General features: G+C 40.2%; 2 protein-coding genes across 2 annotated transcripts; one reads left to right on the top strand and one right to left on the bottom strand.

The window, feature by feature from the left end:
* LOC128398853 (vomeronasal type-2 receptor 26-like) lies at positions 1 to 6,487 on the bottom strand. The gene is made up of 6 exons (XM_053360113.1): positions 6,342 to 6,487; positions 5,603 to 5,894; positions 3,826 to 4,686; positions 2,126 to 2,353; positions 1,849 to 1,975; positions 1 to 911 (listed from the first exon to the last, which is right to left on the bottom strand). The coding sequence occupies exons 1-6, from the start codon at positions 6,485 to 6,487 to the stop codon at positions 1 to 3; spliced, it is 2,565 nt and encodes an 854-aa protein (XP_053216088.1).
* Positions 6,488 to 10,985: 4,498 nt separating this feature from the next.
* LOC128398852 (vomeronasal type-2 receptor 26-like) lies at positions 10,986 to 18,592 on the top strand. The gene is made up of 5 exons (XM_053360112.1): positions 10,986 to 11,200; positions 12,036 to 12,327; positions 15,242 to 15,463; positions 16,465 to 16,591; positions 17,691 to 18,592. The coding sequence occupies exons 1-5, from the start codon at positions 10,986 to 10,988 to the stop codon at positions 18,590 to 18,592; spliced, it is 1,758 nt and encodes a 585-aa protein (XP_053216087.1).
* The last annotated feature ends 226 nt before the right edge of the window (positions 18,593 to 18,818 follow it).

Below are 18,818 nucleotides of genomic sequence, written 5' to 3'. Positions count from 1 at the left end.
TTACATTATTTGAGGTTTTTTCCTGATGAGCTGTTCCTTGTTGTTCAGCTCAGGTCTCAAGATAATTATGTAACATTTTGGGGAAAAGATGCAACCCAGTAGTCCAGCACTGGAAGTTAAAATAGAGAAGATCTCCACTGCCACCATGTATTTTCCCTTTGTGCTCAGGTAGGAAGGAATAAATGATAACCAAACACTGCAAAAGACAAACATGCTGAAAGTGATGAACTTGGCTTCATTGAAACTGCCAGGTAACTTTCTGGCAAGGAAAGCCACAATGAAACTGACAAATGCCAGGAATCCCAGGTAGCCAAGCACACAGTAGAATATAACCACAGACCCCTCATTGCATTCTAATACAATTTCTGAAGTGAAGGAGTGCATGTCAACATCTGGGAATGGGGAAGAGGTTGCAAGCCAAACAGTACAAAGAAGTGCTTGGAGGAGGGAGCAGGAAAGAACAATGCAGCTGGCCAGACTCTTTCCCACCCACTTCCTCATTTTGGATCCAGGTTTGGTGGCCATGAAAGCCAGAACCACTGTGGTGGTTTTTGCCAGCACACAAGCAACAGCCAATGAGAAGATGATGCCAAAGGCACTTTGTCGGAAGAGACACATCACCATATGGGGTTCTCCAATAAACAGAAATGTACAAAGGAAGCAAAGCAGGAGTGAGATGAGGAGAGTATAGGTGAGATCCCGGTTGTTGGCTTTGACAATGGGAGTATTGTGGTGTTTTATAAACGTTGCTAGCACTAGAGTTGTGATCATAGAAGATGAAAGAGCGAAAGAGGCTAAACAGAGGCCCAAAGGTTCTTCATAAGACAAGAAGCTGACATCCTTTGGAATACATTGGTCTTGTCTTTCGTTTGGATATTTTTCATCTGGGCATTTATAACAATCAGTTGCATCTGAAAAAGGGATGGAATCTTTGTGTAGCTAGAAATTACAGCATCATGCAATAAACATATGGCTGTAATATTTTAATGCCTTTGGAAATCAGACAATTGAGTATTTTAATATACCGTACTTGAGATCAGGCTTGGCTATTGTTGCAGGTTTGGTTTGGAGACCCATTAAAGCAAAAGTACTTGTCCCCACAGTCCTAAGATGGCGAGACTCACAGCACTGACTGCATCAACAGATCTCATTTCTCCATTGGTCACAGCTTTGAATGTAGCACAAATCTGGCATTTCTCTGTCTCTCAGCTTTTCAGCCTTCTGCCTGCTTCCAGCTCAGCTCTCTCACACCACATTGGCTATGATTCTCTACCTACCTGTCAGGTGAGTTGCCAGAAGGCCCATCCATTTGTCCAGAAAGTACTATTTGTACTGGCCAGATTACAATAGTGATCTTGTAATCCAGATCGTTATTTTAGGATGGGGGTCATAGTGCCCAGCCACAGCCTAAATAATTAAAGGGATGTTTATGAAGGTGCTTAAGTGACACACTAAAGACATTATCTTACCACTGCCCAGTTAGCAATGGAATCTTTCAACGCACCATCACCTCCAAACCCACAACAATATTCAAGGCTAAGCTCAAGTATATTACAATGCTTAAATGTCTGATTTAAGAAGACATGAAGAAATTTCAACCATATGCTTTGAATGTTGCATTAGAAATTATCCCCTGGTGCATAAAAGAAAGCCAGGACTAAGAATCTATTTAAGGAAATTAAGCTCAACTCTGTAGAGAGAGAGAATTGCCTCGTTTTGAAAGGCATGGAAAAGTGTTTCTTCAGCTGATATTCTGCTGATCAAAAAGAAACCCAAGTCTCAATGTCTGATTATTAAAATGAAGCTGAGCTCCATCTATCTGGTAATGCTGTATATAACATTTTTTACCTTTCTGGTCTGAAATCTTTCCTTCTGGGCATGGAATGCAATCGTAGCAGCAAGATGGCTCACCCTCCTTTACTTTCTTGCAAGAACCAGGGTAACAACTCTCAGTGCACATGGATAGAGGCTGTGCCTAAAGTGTAAATGAAAGGGGTTAATGATAATCTTGATGATAAGGAGCTTCGAACCCTTAAAATCTAGATCAGTTCTCAAAAGTTACACAACAGTCACAAAATCCAGCATTTAATACGGGCAGTAGAGAATTATCCAAAATTGTCTCTACCTGGTTAAATTCCCTGTGCCATCTTATAGCATCCTCATTGATTTTGAACGCTTGGTCTGGAGGAGCTTTGGGATCAAGCCTCCCAACTTTCACTCTATGAAAGGATTGGTTTGCGGGGAAAATCCAGTTCATGATATCAAAACCAGCTGCTAACTCCCCATTCTGGTCAAAGGAAACTTTTTCCCCTGCACTGTTGTTAAATGAGACGCCTTTCATAAACTGGTGGAGCTGAATTGATAGGGAAAAAGCAAGAATTGGAAAATTCTGCAACTTGAGCTTCTTTGTACGGTGATAAAAGTGAAATAGATTCCATTTTTGCAAGGTTTCCCAAATAGAACATATTATGAATGCTATTTTCATTAAAATCCATATTTTGGGGCTCACATTCCCCCAAATATATGTTCCTTTTTTGTTCACAATATTTGATTGGAGAACAACATTGTAAATTCAGAAGAATTTCAGATTTCAGAGGAAAGCTGCATTTAACTTCCTGTATTAGTTAGGGAAGTGTTTCGCTCCTTCCTCCTGGGCCGTGTTCAGAAAGTGGTGGTGGGGGATGAGTGTTCAGACCCCTGGGCCCTCACTTGTGGGGTGCCTCAGGGTTCCGTCCTCTCCCCTATGCTTTTTAACATCTATATAAAGCCGCTGGGAGAGATCATCAGGGGGTTTGGACTGGGTGTCCATCAATATGCAGATGATACCCAGCTCTACCTCTCTTTCAAATCAGAACCAGTGAAGGTGGTGAAGGTCCTGTGTGAGTGCCTGGAGGCGGTTGGAGGATGGATGGCGGCTAATGGATTGAAGTTGAATCCTGACAAGACAGAAGTACTGTTTTTGGGGGACAGGGGGCGGGCTGGTGTGGAGGACTCCCTGGTCCTGAATAGGGTAACTGTGCCCCTGAAGGACCAGGTGCGCAGCCTGGGAGTCATTTTGGACTCACAGCTGTCCATGGAGGCGCAGGTCAATTCTGTATCCAGGGTAGCTGTCTACCAACTCCATCTGGTACGCAGGCTGAGACCCTACCTGCCCGCGGACTGTCTCGCCAGAGTGGTACATGCTCTAGTTATCTCCCGCTTGGACTACTGCAATGCGCTCTTTGTGGGGCTACCTTTGAAGGTGACTCGGAAACTACAACTAATCAAGAATGCGGCAGCTAGACTGGTGACTGGGAGCGGCCGCCGAGACCACATAACACCGGTCTTGAAAGACCTACATTGGCTCCCAGTACGTTTCCGAGCACAATTCAAAGTGCTGGTGTTGACCTTTAAAGCCCTAAACGGCCTCGGCCCAGTATACCTGAAGGAGCGTCTCCACCCCCATCGTTCTGCCCGGACGCTGAGGTCCAGCGCCGAGGGCCTTCTGGCGGTTCCCTCATTACGAGAAGCAAAGCTTCAGGGAACCAGGCAGAAGGCCTTCTCGGTAGTGGCGCCCGCCCTGTGGAACGCCCTCCCATCAGATGTCAAAGCAATAAATAACTACCTGACATTCAGAAGACATCTTAAGGCAGCCCTGTTCAGGGAAGTTTTTAATCTGTGATATTTTACTGTATTTTTGGTTTCTATGGAAGCCGCCCAGAGTGGCTGGGGAAACCCAGCCAGATGGGCGGGATACAAATAATAAATAATTATTATTATTATTATTATTTGTATGCATTAAAATATACACCAAATGACTTTTCCCATGTCTCTAATATTCATTACCTGCCAAAGGCATTGGCCCTGACATTTCTGCATGCCTCTGTTCTTCATTACACTGTGCTTGAGACTAGATGAGGACATAGCATGTAAAGCATGGGCCATAACATAGACAGCATTATAGATACTGTAGCTGTGGGAGGTCATGCTCATTCCAAAAAAAGATGCAGGCAGACTCTCTAGCTTTTCCTCCCCAGTGCAAATGTCTCCATCCACCTTGACTGCATCTGTATTTGGGAATACACAGCCAAAGGCCTGTTGCCAGAAGTCCTTGATAAAACCATCTCCTGTGGCACTGGATGGGTTTCTGCTTCTAACAAATTCTTGAAATCCTGGTAGATCATTGGCATGAATTGTAAATGAGAGAGATCCATGGATTATTTCTGTATCCCAAGTCTTCTGATACACCATTGAAGTGAGGTCAGTCTGGGCTGTTATTATCCACACTATACCTTTTGACTTCTTCTTTATATGTTCTTGTCCTGACAGATATGGAAACCATCTCAAGAACACAATCCCATAAGATTCTCCATATGCCACCACTACATGGGCTTTACTGTCTATGATTTTATCATGTATTTTACCCCCCTTGTTAAACATGTCATTAATATCAGTGACAACGGTAAACGTTTGACTTCTTTCTATGAAGGCAAAGCAGATACCACTCTGAGAAAAAGACGGAACCACACTTTGCACAAATCTTTCTCCATTGTCATTATCCATAGTTAGGAGTCCAATCCAAGTCCACCTGAAATGCAGAAGCAAAGAAAGAATTCCTGCAAACTGACTGTCTTCTCTGGGCACCATCTGGTAGAAAGGGATGCCTGGTGTTTTGTCATTCATCACTGGAGCAGGGCCATAAATGAGCTAAAGAAAAGAGTGGAGAGGAAAGAATGGGATTGTATTCTTGTGAATTTGGAGGAGGAAGTAGGTTGTATGCCTACATACATAAGACCCTTAGAAGGTTCTTAACAGCTAGAACCAGCAAATGTTTAAATCTAAGGAAGGATTCAAATGGTTAAATAACCAGACAGGCTTCTTGATAACAGCCCTCAAGTATGGGTCCTTAACGAAGTGTCTCTGTGTCTGAAAACAAATGGGTGGGTGCCCTTCTCTCAACTCATTGGCAGTTAGTTAGAAATGACCAGGACAAAGCTGAGTTCTGTTTGTGTGTAAGCTAGGAGGCTAGGAAGCCAGAGACAGATAGTCCTAATCAAAGTAGACCTTTTGAAATGAATGAATGTCAGTTACACATGTGCATTAACTTCAATGGTTTAATATGGGTAGGAGAAGTGTCGAATACCACCTATAGACAGAAAGTTCAAAGACAAAATACACCCACATTTTGTCAATAATATTTTCAGTAAACTTGCAATGTTGGTAGCTTTTCCTTTCAGCAGAGGTTCCTGTGGCTGAGTCAGCCAACTTTTCAGTAGCATAAATAAAAACTTGGGATTTTTCTTTTACTAATTTAAGAACACGCGCAGAGGTTTTATTTCACAGCTGAGATTTGACATTTATAGGATGGAATGACCATGAATTTATATTACTCTGTGTATACCAAAAAAAACCCCAAAAAATGAATTGTGAAAAAGTACTAAAACCGTATAATTACAAATAGAACCAGTGCTTTTTTCTGGGGATACTAAATGGTACATAGGTGAACCTTTCTCTCTCTGCATGATAACATTGTGGCATTTTCTGTAACAACCTCATGGTAAGTACTGGCACTTTTTTTTCTCAAAAAAGAAACAAACACACACACAAAAGAGACCCATCATACCTGTGGAATCTTGTAAATATCCACCAGTGTTGCCACTTGAAGTGAGGTTGGGGGGTCCAGTCCCCCAATGACTCCAATCAGGTTAGTTTGGACATCACAGTTGTAATTTGGAACAAAACCTCCCAGGGTATATATGAGTAGCATTGTAGCATGGTAGGTCCACTTGTCAGTGAAATAGCTGTCATAGATGTGGAAGCCCAAGGTGACATTGTGTAAGAGCTGAGGGTTTTCATTGATCTCTTTTACTGCAAATGCCAAGGCCAGGATGTGCTGATAATTCTTAGGTACAGCACTAGAAGGTAAGTTGTATTCGGAATCATAAGGAACCATCACATGTTGTAAAAAGTATTGCAAATGTTATAAAAATAATGTATTCTATATATCATCTCATTATTCATATTCATCTAACAACTTTCTTGAGGTAACCTTACCTTTTTGTGGCTCATACAAATTTTAAAACAACAACCAAATATTACCATTGTTCATCAAAACATATGCTTTATTATTCTATATCAGTAAAGTAGCAATTCAGAGCAGGGTGTTCCAAAATTGTATAATTTAAGATCTTCAGGATGTGATATTTGATACAAATGACTGGGTGTAGCTTTCCCTCTTTAAAAAAAAAACACACAGTTGTTTCTTTGAATAGTTTATTACCTTTCAAAACAAATAATTCATGGAATGAAAATTAAGACTGATAATGGATAATAGCTTTAAAATATTATAGTTAAGCCCTTACGCAAGCTCTTCAGGCAAAGGTGATGGGGGTTTTTCAATGAAGCTGATTGCACTGGAGATGATGAAAGTGTGGGAAGCGATAGCTCCAATGATTCGGTCTCCTGACTGGTGGTACTCATGAAGCGGAGGGTGTGGATCATCAACCATGCACTTAATGATGTGCGCTTTGCTTACCATGTGAGGAAGCAGTACCAGAAGCAAGAGGAACAATAACAGCATTGTGGGCAGAAATGTTTTTTCTAGATGCAGATTTCTTATTTTTATCTCAAAAAGCTCAGGATGAAAATATATAGTGTCAGAAATCAGACTGACACATTATTGTCTAATAGCCTTAATTCCTAAACCAGTCCTAGATTTCTAGAGGGCATATTTATACAATTATTAAAAGACTGTCTTATTAGTTTTCCTGAAGTCTAATTTCCTGGTGTTGGAAAGTAGCTCAGTTAATTAGAGTACTTTGGATAATTAAAAAGGAAGTAGTCACCAATTCAACAAGGAGTATTCCATGTGGAATTGCTGAGGACATGTTTTTCATGTCTGAAATTAACTTTTTCTTTCTTTCAATCAGTTAAGGAGCTCAAGGGGCATCTGAATTGGCTGTGACAAACAAGAAATTTGTCCAGAGCCAAAGAAGAAGGGGTGTTTGATCATAGGAATGTCTTCCTGCAGAACAGGGGTACCCAAAGTGAATACTCCAGAAGTTGCTAGACCCCACCCCCCATCATAATTGACCGCAGGCTAGGCAGACAGAGGTTGATGGAATTTTGAGTACAAGATGTTGTTTATGCCTGCTTCAGGACACAGTCAGTAGCTAGAAGTTGGTGCCCATTGGAACTGGTATGGCAGAGAGACCAACTAGAGGTAATGAAAAGCAGAGCCAAAGTTAGTAATAAGAATGGTCAATTCTTACAGAATTGGGGGGGTGGGGCAACAATGAAGGCAAGAGTTGAATTCACACAGCTAAATTACATCATATGAACTGCAAATCTGCCAACAGGACATTTTCCTCTTTTGTGTTGTCCAGGCAGATGTGTGCCCACACACACACACACAATAAACCAGTATAAGCAATACCAATAAATTATTATTATTATTATTATTATTATTATTATTATTATTATTATTATTATTATTATTATTATCATGGAGGATGAAGTTACAGTCTTACCTTGGTTTTTGAACAGCTTAGTTCTCAAAAATTTTGGCTCCTGAACACTGCAAACCTGGAAGTGTGTGTTCTGGTTTGCAAACTATTTTTGGAGGTTGAACATCCAATGGGGGCTTCCATGGTTTCCAATTGGCTGCGGGAGCATGCTGCAGCCAGTGAGGAGCCACGCTTTGCTTTACTAATGTTTCGGAAGTCGAACAGAATTCTGGAATGGATTCCATTTGACTTCTAAGATACAAATTCATATGATATGTAATGAAGTTGTACTCACAGTAGGCATGTTGAAATTAATTATCTTGGTGATGTCAGGTCCATTAATTCCAATAGATCTACCAATATTTTGAATAAAATTTAACTGAATGCCATTCATTATTTCATTATTTCTACTGCCTAAGCTGATATCCCTCTAAATATCAGTGGCTGGGGAACAAGAGCAGGAAACAGTTATTTTGTTCAAATCCTGTTTGTGAGCTTCATATAGGTATTTGAATGGACAACCAAAGAGAATACGGACTTAGATGTGTCTTTTGTCTGATATTGTGTTCTTTTTTCTTTGCTATTTTAAAATGTTTATTTGTTAAGTGATTGTACTGTTACTTTTTTTGTTAAAAGAACTATATTTTTCTCATATATAATAAACCAGAGGCATTACTAGTCTGCATCTCCTCCTCATAAGTATATCATTTTTCATTACATATTTTACAGGATCAGCAAAGAAAAGGGCAATGAAGAAAAATATACATAAAACTCTGAGAAGAGCAACTACTGTTTGTTTTGAGAGATTTGTGGCATACTTTTGAGTCTGATTACATCTTTTCTTCTTTTAGACACGAATGACTGTTATAAATGCACCAGTAAAGATTATCCAAACTGGAAACAGAACGTGTGTATTCCCAAAGATTTACCATAACATTCTTATTTTATGAATAACCTTTGGGAATCTTCTTCTCTACTCAACCCACCCTCCCCCTAATTCCAGATGCTGGTATTAAGTCAGTTGTTGAAGAAATTGTATTACAATGTAATGAGGGGTCTGCTTACTGGCCATTGCCAGTTTTCTGTGTCTTTCCTTGCCAGGAAATTTCTAGACAGTAAGTTCAAGACATGTTGATCACTTTCAGCATGTTGGTCTTCTGCTGTGTGTGGTTATCCTTCGTTCCAACCTATCCAAGCAAAGATTGATGGTTGCTGTGGAGATTTTTTCTATCTTGCCTACCAGGGCTGGCTTGCTGTGTTGCATCTTTTCTCCAAAGCCTCTCCTCCTCCCGGAGGGGAGCGATTGTGATCGGGAACTATTCCCGCACTTTGCAGGGGGCGTTCCGGCCCCTACTTGACATCACTGCTGACGCGCCACATTCCCCGGTCAGGCTTCCAATTGGTGGGAAGCTTGGGGGCGGGGTTTAGCCACTCAAATGTGGCCGCGTCAGCTCTTCCCCTCATTGTGCTGCCGGTTTCATCGGGTCACCCACCTACCCTTCCCTTTAGTTCATCCTTTTGCGCTTGACCTTGCTATGGACCTGTGGTTGGTCGCCTTGGTTGCCCGGGGGGCCTGGTAGGAGTTTTTACCAAATTGGCAAATTGGCACCGGCCACATGGTTTTTCGCCTACCTCGTAGCAATTTGTCACAATTTTCTGGTTTTGGCGGTTAGGCATTGGAATTTGTTGTTGGTGTATGGAAGGGCATGGTTTGGCCATCGCCTACCCCTTCATTTATGGGTATCCCGTTAAAGGAATTCGGTGGTCGTGGATCCTGTCCGATGCCCTGCTGGGGCTGGGGGCCATGGCACGACCCCCGGTGACATCCGGGGAGAACTTACAGTTGTATTTGCATCAACAGGCTCCCCTACTGGTGGTTAACCCTTGTTAGACTCACCCCTCCCTGAGGGGTGGAGTCGAACTTTGCGGTTTTTTCCAGTGCATAAGCCAATACCTCTCACATGCTGTAATCAATAAAGTTGTGGCCTTTTCTAGCCCATTAACCTTAAATACTGTGTCATATGTCTTTCTTATCCCCAAGCGTGGGGGAGGGTCCTCGAATCACAAAATGTTACTTTTACCTACATTATTGTCTTGCGGTTGGAACTAAGCAATATGGAACAGTTCATAAGAAGAATGAACTGAAAAAATGATTCTCTGTCCCTTCAGCGGATCGTTTTGAAACACATTAATTGTTTTTAAGTTCTAAAAATCTGATGGTAGTTATCTTAGAAGGAAACTCTCAGAGGCATTCTCATATACGATAGAATTCACTTTTTGAATTAAAGCAGTAACACGTATTTCAGCAATGGGTCCAATGAATCTCTCCTTTGAATGAACCTCAGTGATAGAAGCTAATACAATTTCAACATTCTCTACATTAAGTATTTCCTGTACGTTTGATTCCTCCTTTCCATGTATTTATCTGGAACAGGCAATGACAATGCACATGGGCCCTTTTCATTTAGCCCAGGCTTCCTCAACCTCGGCCCTCCAGATGTTTTGAGACTACAATTCCCATCATCCCTGACCACTGGTCCTGCTAGCTAGGGATCATGGGAGTTGTAGGCCAAAAACATCTGGAGGGCTGAGGTTGAGGAAGCCTGATTTACCCTAATTTATTAATTAATTAATTTATGCATGAACACTTAAAAGCTATTAAATGGGTGGATTATTTTCAGAAACTACTTTCATTATTGTGACCAGCATCAGTTGCAATGGTGCAAAGAAACATAGCTGCACCAGCCACACACTAACAGTCTGAGTGGAGGGACTGACAACCATCTGGAGAAGGGGCTTAGATATTTTCTCTCTGCTCATTTTCCATGTCTCCCACTCTAAAGAAGATACTTGTAGAACATCTTCTAAGCCTTCTTGTTTAGTGCTGCTGCTACAGAATGCCCATAAATCACAATTGTGAGCTATATGTTTGTATTTGTGAATGAGAGTTTGCCAGGACTCCCTCTCATTCAAGGAGTTGAAACACTCTTATTTTCAATCTTTCCATTTATAAAATCAATCAAAACCTAGTTTAAAAAAGACGAATCTTATATCTAGTCACACACCTAAGACTTGTATTTCCTGAGTTCTTTCCTTGCCATAGGCCAGACCAAGCCCACCATGATTATTTATGTTCAAATAAGTTCAAAACTTCTGCTAACACACAAGAATTATTTTCTTCTTCAAATCCACAATTTGGCTTGGCAATTACTTCACCCATTAATTATCATAAAGAGTGTAATCAATTCTGCTGCTTGTAAAAAAAAAAGCCCTAAGGCATTGAAGTTAAAATTAAAATCAAGAAATCATATTGTATGTGAAGGATGTCATAAATATACCTTCTTGCATTCAGAGAAAGGTTTAGGCACTAGAAACAGGAACATTAGTATGATTACTGATATTTGTGTTCAGAGATCTTGATTTCAGGTTTCTTAGAGAACATAGATAAAAAGGGAAGAACCTACAAATATAGTAGAATAATGAGCATTTCTGCTTAGCATAATGGCATTAGTGGTTTTGCTGCTGGTACTGCTCCCCCATATAACATCTGAAACTCACATTCGTATGTGCAGGGTCCAGCATCCACCTCAGCCTGTTCACAGATACTATCAGAATGGAGACCTCATCATTGGTGTCATTGCTTCTCAGAGCTTCATTGTCTCTAGCTCAATAGACTTCACCAAACAGCCACCTCCAACATTGAATGAAGACTTAATGTGAGGAAGTGCTGACTTTTTCCATTTAAAAATAACCATTTCCTTCCTTTCCTTTTGTCACTTTTCTTTTCTTTTTCATTTTTACTGGGAGGGGAGGTATTGCAGTAAGAACAGTTTTGGGAATGTCAAGCTCCCAGTAGTGAATTATGGTGTTAGGTTGTAAAATTGCTGATACAATTAAATCAATGCAAAAAAGAAGGGAGATAGACACTGATTTAATTTTAATTTAGAAGGTAAATCAGTTTGCTTCAAAATTTCTTTCTTTAGTTTGATTGAAATAATAGAAATCTATCAGCCAATGAAAGTGACTGCTTTTGTCTAGTTCTTCATCTGTAATATTCTTTAATTAAATCATTTTAGTTCCTACATCCTCTGTTTTATTTCATCTTCTTGTACAATTCTGTTTCATCAAACTTTTTATTTTGTTATAAATATGTATAAATACCTATCTATGAAGGGTTAAATAAAAAGTGGAAAAGGTAAGGCATTGGGTGAAGATTGCTGAAAGAATGTTATCAGTAGAAAGAATGTTGTATTAGAACACAATTGCAAAGACTGGATATGTTTGAGACTGCATTAAATCACATTTTCAAACTAATTTAAATCATATGGATCATTTTAGTGCATTCTACTCTAAATAGTACTTTTGCAGAAACGTATCAGTGTTGCATTTTTAATGATAAACAGTGATATTGGCAGCTGTTTAATATTTTTGTAATTTGTATTTGAATAAGCCTCTATACTGAAACAATCCTGATGATGAATAGGCAGATCAGAGTGGCATGTTCTTGTTCTTGTTATATCCTTCTGATACACAATGGAACTATCATTCTAGTATAGTACCTAATAATTACCAACACATCCTGGCCTTGGCCTTCTCAGTAAAGGAGATCAATGAAAACCCTCAGATCTTACCCAATATCACCCTGGGCTTCCACATCTATGACAGCTATTTCAATGCCAAGGCGACCTATCATGCCACTATACTACTTACTTCAACTCTGGAGAGATTTGTCCCCAATTACATATGCAATATCCAGAATAATCTAATAGTAGTGATTGGGGGACTGGACTCCGAAATCTCCCTTCATGTGGCAAATGCCTTGGATATTTACAAGATTCCACAGGTAGGATGTACACGTGTGTTGATATTATTGCTATTCTTATTATTATTAAGCTCCATTTATGTGCATGACACTTTAGTAAGAACAGATATGGCAGGTTAATATCCCAAGGCACTTACCATATAACAAAACAGAGCAGGGAAGCAACAGAGCTTTGTATTGTATTTTACAGGCACACCACACAACCCCTGAATGCAGCTTGTGGTCACTTGGACTAAGGGATAGGTAGTTCAAAGGCTTCCTAGAAATGTAAAATTTTGAGGAGAAAACAAGGAAGGTAGTTGCATGGATGTGAAAAAGTATTGTGGCTTGGGAGCAGAGGCTTGCATCTATCATGTTAAATGTATGATATTGCAAACAGTTACTTGTCAAGCTTTTTAAAGAAGCAAACTGACCTTCTTTGCTCATGAAGCTTGGCATGACTCTCTTCACAAAACAGACTTACAGCCTACATCATTCTCAAGGTTCCCTTAGAAACAATGAAACAATCAAAGCAAGCCATGTTGTAGTCTAGTAATTAGTATATAGGCCACAATCTTGTTCTTAATAAACTTCTCATTCGATCATGAGCATTGTATGATTCAAGCTTCAGTTTTCTGATCTGAAGAATGAATTTCTGTTAAGAACAGAAAGTTAACTGAATGAGAGTGCCATTGTGTACTACTCACCAAGAGCAGGGGTGGGGAAACTAAAGTCTTCTAGATGTTGTTGGATCCTGACTCCCGTTATCCGCCTTACAATTATGAATAGTTTGGGTGATGAAAGTTGAAGTACAATAGCATCTGGAGAACCACAATTTTCCCATCCATGAACAAGAGCATTCCAGAAATTGTGAAAGCATTCTTTTAGCTTAGTCTTGGAGTGAGTTGTTGCTGGAGTGGCCCAAATATATCAGTCAAGGGGTATAAATAATATACTGTACAGCCATGTATATATCTAGGAAAGTAAATAATATTATCCATGTGAGCCACAGTGTGTAGAAGGCAACCAAAATGTTTCAACAACCCATCAACTTGAAAATTATATTGGAACCATGACATTGATCCTGCAAATGAAATTCTAGTTTCTAACTGTATGAACTGTGAGTGGGCTGGTAACATCACACTAATGTTAAACAAAGCTAACAGGAAGGACTCTCCTTCATTGTAAGTTTTCAAGCTGAGGTTGGATGGCCATGGATGTTTTCTTTATTGCAGGGGTGGACTATAAGACCCTTGGGGTCCCTTCTATGATTCTATAAGAAGTCATTGTTAATAGAATCATATTTACACTATCTCCTGACAAAGGTTTATAACCAGACATGTCCAAATCAAGAGGTTCAGGTTTAGGCAAAACATCTGAGAATGGCTTGCTGGGTAGCCACCCAACCCCTTCAAAATATGTAGAAAAAGAATTTCAAGTGTACACCTAACTTACAGTTTGATTATAAGGACAATGGATATAAGTTACTGCAGAAATATAAGCATCTTATTTTCCATTTCCACTTTCCATTTATCTTTAGCTAACATACAGCCCTGCTCCAGTAATGAATGATAAAACTCCAGGCCTTCCATTCTACCAGATGGTCCCTAATGAAGCCATTCAGTATACAGGGATGCTTTCTTTACTTCTGCATTTTGGGTGGACATGGATTGGGCTTGTTGTTATGGATACCTCAGATGGAGAAAGATTTGTGCAAACTGTAGTTCCACTGTTTTCCCAGAATGGGGTCTGTTTTGCTTTCATAAAAAGAATTCCAATATTGACTTTTGTTGCTGACATTAAGAATGTTCTAGAAGAAGGTGAAAAAATACATGATGTAGTGATGGGCAGCAAAGCCAATGTATTGGTTGCCTATGGGGAATCGTATTCCTTGGCATTTTTTAGATTTCTTCCATATATATCACAACAAGAATACATGTCAGATAAATTAAAAGGTAAAGTCTGGATAGGAACAGCACAGGTGGAACATACTTCATTTGTTTATCAAAAGTCATGGGATGATGAACTATTCTATGGTGCTCTCGCCTTCAGAATTCACTCCAATGATGTCCCACGGTTTCACGAGTTTGTTGAGAGCATAAATCCATTCAACAGGGCAGGAGATGGTTTTATCAGGGACTTCTGGCAAAGTGCCTTTGGCTGTGAATTTCCAATATATGCTCTGGATGAGGAGAAGGGGGACTTTTGCACTGGAAAGGAGAAACTGGAAAGCCTCCCTCATTCTTTTTTTGAAATGAGCATGACTGGCCATAGCTACAGTATCTACAATGCTGTCTATGTTGTGGCCCATGCTTTGCACAAAATGTCCTTCACTAGACTCAAACAAAGTGCAGTGGTGGAGGAAGAAGGACTGAAACATCAAAAACAACTTTCATTGCTGGTAAGGAACTTAAAGTTCGCTTGTAGATGAATGGAATATTTTGAGTGAAATAATAGATGATAATGTGCAAACAAAATATTTGCTAAATTCTTTATGATCTCACATTTTCATCTTAATTCTAGTTACCACAATGCTGAATGAAAACAAAAAAGTTCAACTTTCATTCAGCAATCTTTTTTCTTCTTCTTGGGTCCTATGAGGTTAACATTAGCCCAGATCATACTGCTGCACCTTTGGCTCACATTGTATCACCTCCTGTGTTATTTAGTGTAGTGATGGACAGACTCCATCTTCCCACATCTTCACAGAAATGAACTACTGTTATTTCAATAGCTTAAATTGATGAATGGGTTGGTGAAATATTTTCATGTGCACAGCAATTCAAAGTATTTCAAACTATTTACTCTTGATCACTCTTGATCAGGAAAAAATGTTCAACCATTAGTGGGTTTAAACAACTGCAACAACAACAAAGTCTTTTGAGTGACCTATTTTGTGATGTTGCTTTATTTTGACAATTGCCACAAATTTTCTTTGGTATGCCTTTCAATGCAGCTCCATCATTCCCTTAGAAGTATCTCATTTAACAACAGCTTTGGGGAAATGGTTTCCTTTGACAATAACAGACAGTTTGTAGCTGGATTTGATGTTACCAACTGGGTTAATTCTGGAGAAGAACCTGTAGTGAAAGTTGGGAGGATGGATCCCAAGGCTCACCCAGGCCAAGCGTTCACCATCAACGAAGATGCCATTACATGGCACAGCTGGTTTAACCAGGTAAGATTCAACCTTCAGCAATTTGGTAGCTATTCTTTAATACTTGAATGAGAAGAAAGTCACTGTCTTTGTGTATGTATGTATGTATGTATGTATGTATGTGTGTGTGTGTTTGTGTGTACTCTTAAATATTTGCTAAATAAGGGCAAACTCCAAAGAAAAGGGAATTAATGTGAATACAATAAAAAGAAATGTATGGAAACATATATCAACAGATGACTTGAAAATGATTATTTATTTTGAATACATGATGGGCCTCAGCTGGTATATCCCAAGAGTAGCACAGTATTATACAGAGGTTGTCAAACTAAGGCCCACGGGTCGGATACGGCCCACCCAGCTTGTTAATCTGGGCCACGAGCCTTGCTGACCCTGCTGCCCACTCAGTCAGTCCCCGCGGTAAGGGACAGAAGCCTCTCCGCACGGAGAATGACTCCCATGATGTGGCATGGCTTCTGATTGGCTGCAGGAAGCTCCTGCATCCTTGTGTGCAGGAAGCTCCTGCATCCAATCAAAAGCCATGGATGCCTCTGGGCACTGCCCCTTCCTTCCTGCTGAGGCGGCCAAGCAGGAGCAAGCAGTGGCAGCATGGAGGCTGCCCTGGCCAGCGTCATCTGGGTGTCATCCCTTCCTTCCCGCTGAGGCGGCCAAGTAGGAGGAAGCAGCTGAGTGGGAAGGAAGTGGCAGCAGCATGGAGGCTGCCTCCACTGCCCAGGCCAGTGCCATGGGCTCTGTGCCCCGCCGAGACAGAGGACGCCGACGCTGGCAAAGACGAAGCAGCGTTGGCGGCTGTGGCATGAGTGACATAGGCAGAGGGGGCTTTTGGGAGGGGGGGTGCTTTCAGGAAGCAATGGGTCCAGCCCCGCACAAGGTCTGAGGGACAGTGGACCAGCCCCCTCCCGAAAAAGTTTGCTGGTCCCCGGTATATGATGAAACCATGGAATAGTGAATCCCATGGAGGTCTGCAGCCCCAGTAAAAGTCTTTCTTTTTTTATGACTAGACACAACCTGTTTCTGTGTGTACCGAGAGTTGCCATCCTGGTTCCAGCAAGAAAGTGAAGGAGGGGGAGCCATTTTGCTGCTATGATTGCATCCCATGTCCAGAAGGGAAGATTTCAGATAAGGATGGTAAGAAATGGTCTTTACAAATATTAGGTCCAACCCCACATAGCATACAAACTTGTTTTTGTTTTCTTCTGTTTGGACTGGATGTGAACCTGAAGAAGAATAAATAATTTGTATTACTCTGGGGAATCATGTGCCCCTCCTTATATTACTCATATTCAAAAAGCCATCATTCAAGTGTTCAGCTGGGACACATAAAGGCAAACACGTATATGGAGATAGGCATGTGCAATATCCCCGCCCCCAAATATCACTAGCCACACCTCCTCCACTCCTGCCTTCTGTGTGATCAAAAGAAAAGTCTGAAGGAGCCTTGTCAGTGCATTTGCCAGAACATATTTATAAGCCTCCTTGTGAAGAAGAGTCCTGATAAGCCCACATTCCTGATCATAAAAGCAAATGCATTTACACATCATTCAAAGAGTTTCCCCATCTCATGTTGGTTTCTCAGAGCCCTTGTGAAGCAGAACACCACAACATTGAAGCTTCCTGCTCTCAGAACGATGATTTCTACTCACTATATCTTTTTTACACACACAAACAATTTATTCTTCTGGCTGTAAGCTACCTCAATTCTTTTAAATGTAAGTGTTAGGTATAAATAATAAATTCATTATCTTGAAAAAACTGGGCCTCTATCATCTATCTATCTCTATCTATCTATCATCTATCATCTATCTATCTATCTATCTATCTATCTATCTATCTATCTATCTATCATCTATCATCTATCATCTATCATCTATCATCTATCTATCTATCATCTATCTATCTATCTATCATCTATCTATCTATCATCTATCATCTATCTATCTATATCTATCTATATCTATCTATCTATCTATCTATCTATCTATCTATCATCTATCTATCTATCTATCTATCTATCATCTATCATCTATCTATCTATCAATCATCTATCTATCATCTATCTATCTATCTATCTATCTATCTAATCTATCATCTATCTATCTATCTATCTATCTATCTATCTATCATCTATCTATCTATCATCTTCTATCTATCTATCTATCATCTATCTATCATCTTTGGTGAGATGTGTACAACTTATCTGAAAGGGAAATAACTATTTTTTTTCCAGATTTGAGTGATTGTTATGAATGCACAGATGAAAATTATCCAAACAAAAACAGAGATTTGTGTATTCCCAAGAATGTAAGCTACCTGACATTTGAAGAACCTTTGGGACTCACTTTAGCCTGTTTGTCTCTTTCATTTTGTTTGATCACAGCTCTTGTCCTAGTGACCTTTATGAAGCACCATGACACCCCTATTGTCAAAGCGAACAACCGGGACCTCACCTACATTCTCCTTATCTCCCTCCTACTCTGCTTCATTTGTGCATTGCTATTCATTGGCAAACCTTGGAAGGTGACATGTCTCCTCCGGCAAACTGCTTTTGGCATCATCTTCTCTGTGGCTGTTTCTTGTGTGCTGGCAAAAACCATCACAGTTGTCCTGGCTTTCATGGCCACTAAGCCAGGATCTAGGGTGAAGAAATGGATTGGGAGAAGCCTTGCCTACTCCATTGTCATCTCCTGTTCTGTCATTCAAGCAGGCACCTGCCTTGTGTGGCTGGCAACTAATCCTCCATTCCCAGATGTTGACACACACTCTGTGTCTGATGAAATTATACTTGAATGTAATGAGAACTCTGTGACTATGTTTTACTGTGTTCTTGGCTACCTGGGCTTCCTGGCTATTGTTAGTTTCACTGTAGCTTTCCTTGCCAGGAAGTTACCTGACAGTTTCAATGAAGCCAAGTTTATCACTTTCAGTATGCTGGTCTTCTGCAGTGTTTGGTTATCTTTTGTTCCAACTTACTTGAGCACTAAAGGGAAATACATGGTAGCAGTGGAGATCTTTTCTATCTTAACCTCTAGTGCTGGGCTGCTGGGCTGTATCTTTTCTCCAAAATGTTACATTATTTTGTTGAGGCCTGAGCTGAATGACAGGGGCCTGCTAATAAGAAGAAAGTCTTAAATAATGTACTTGTCTGTGTTTTGGTTATTGTCTATGATACAGTGGTGTTTGTTGCATTTATATAATGTGTTTATATGCATTTATATAGTGTGTTGCTGTAAGAAACAGCATTATGAATATATACCAACTCACTTTCCTCAAGACTCTTTTTCAAATTCTTCATGAATTCCATAAATTCCACAGACTTTTTAAACATTTGGATTCATAGAAGTTCGTGTTAAATGCA

The sequence above is a fragment of the Podarcis raffonei genome, chromosome 13 (assembly GCF_027172205.1).
Source record: "Podarcis raffonei isolate rPodRaf1 chromosome 13, rPodRaf1.pri, whole genome shotgun sequence".
NCBI lineage: Eukaryota > Metazoa > Chordata > Lepidosauria > Squamata > Lacertidae > Podarcis > Podarcis raffonei.
Note: the sequence above shows the minus strand (reverse complement) of the source record. Positions and strands in the feature narration are given on the sequence as shown.

What these genes read in the sequence shown, in the direction of transcription:
- LOC128398853 (XM_053360113.1), bottom strand. Translation starts at nt 6,487, where the DNA reads ATGGTTGATGATCCACACCCTCCGCTTCATGAGTACCACCAGTCAGGA. An exon ending in ATATTTACAAGATTCCACAG is followed by an intron (nt 4,687 to 5,602) that starts GTATGATGGGTC and finishes TCTTTTCTTTAG; the next exon opens with CTCATTTATGGCCCTGCTCC. An exon ending in AGGGCCAATGCCTTTGGCAG is followed by an intron (nt 2,354 to 3,825) that starts GTAATGAATATT and finishes CTATCAATTCAG; the next exon opens with CTCCACCAGTTTATGAAAGG.
- LOC128398852 (XM_053360112.1), top strand. Translation starts at nt 10,986, where the DNA reads ATGGCATTAGTGGTTTTGCTGCTGGTACTGCTCCCCCATATAACATCT. An exon ending in ATATTTACAAGATTCCACAG is followed by an intron (nt 12,328 to 15,241) that starts GTAGGATGTACA and finishes CTTTCAATGCAG; the next exon opens with CTCCATCATTCCCTTAGAAG. An exon ending in GGCACAGCTGGTTTAACCAG is followed by an intron (nt 15,464 to 16,464) that starts GTAAGATTCAAC and finishes TTTTATGACTAG; the next exon opens with ACACAACCTGTTTCTGTGTG.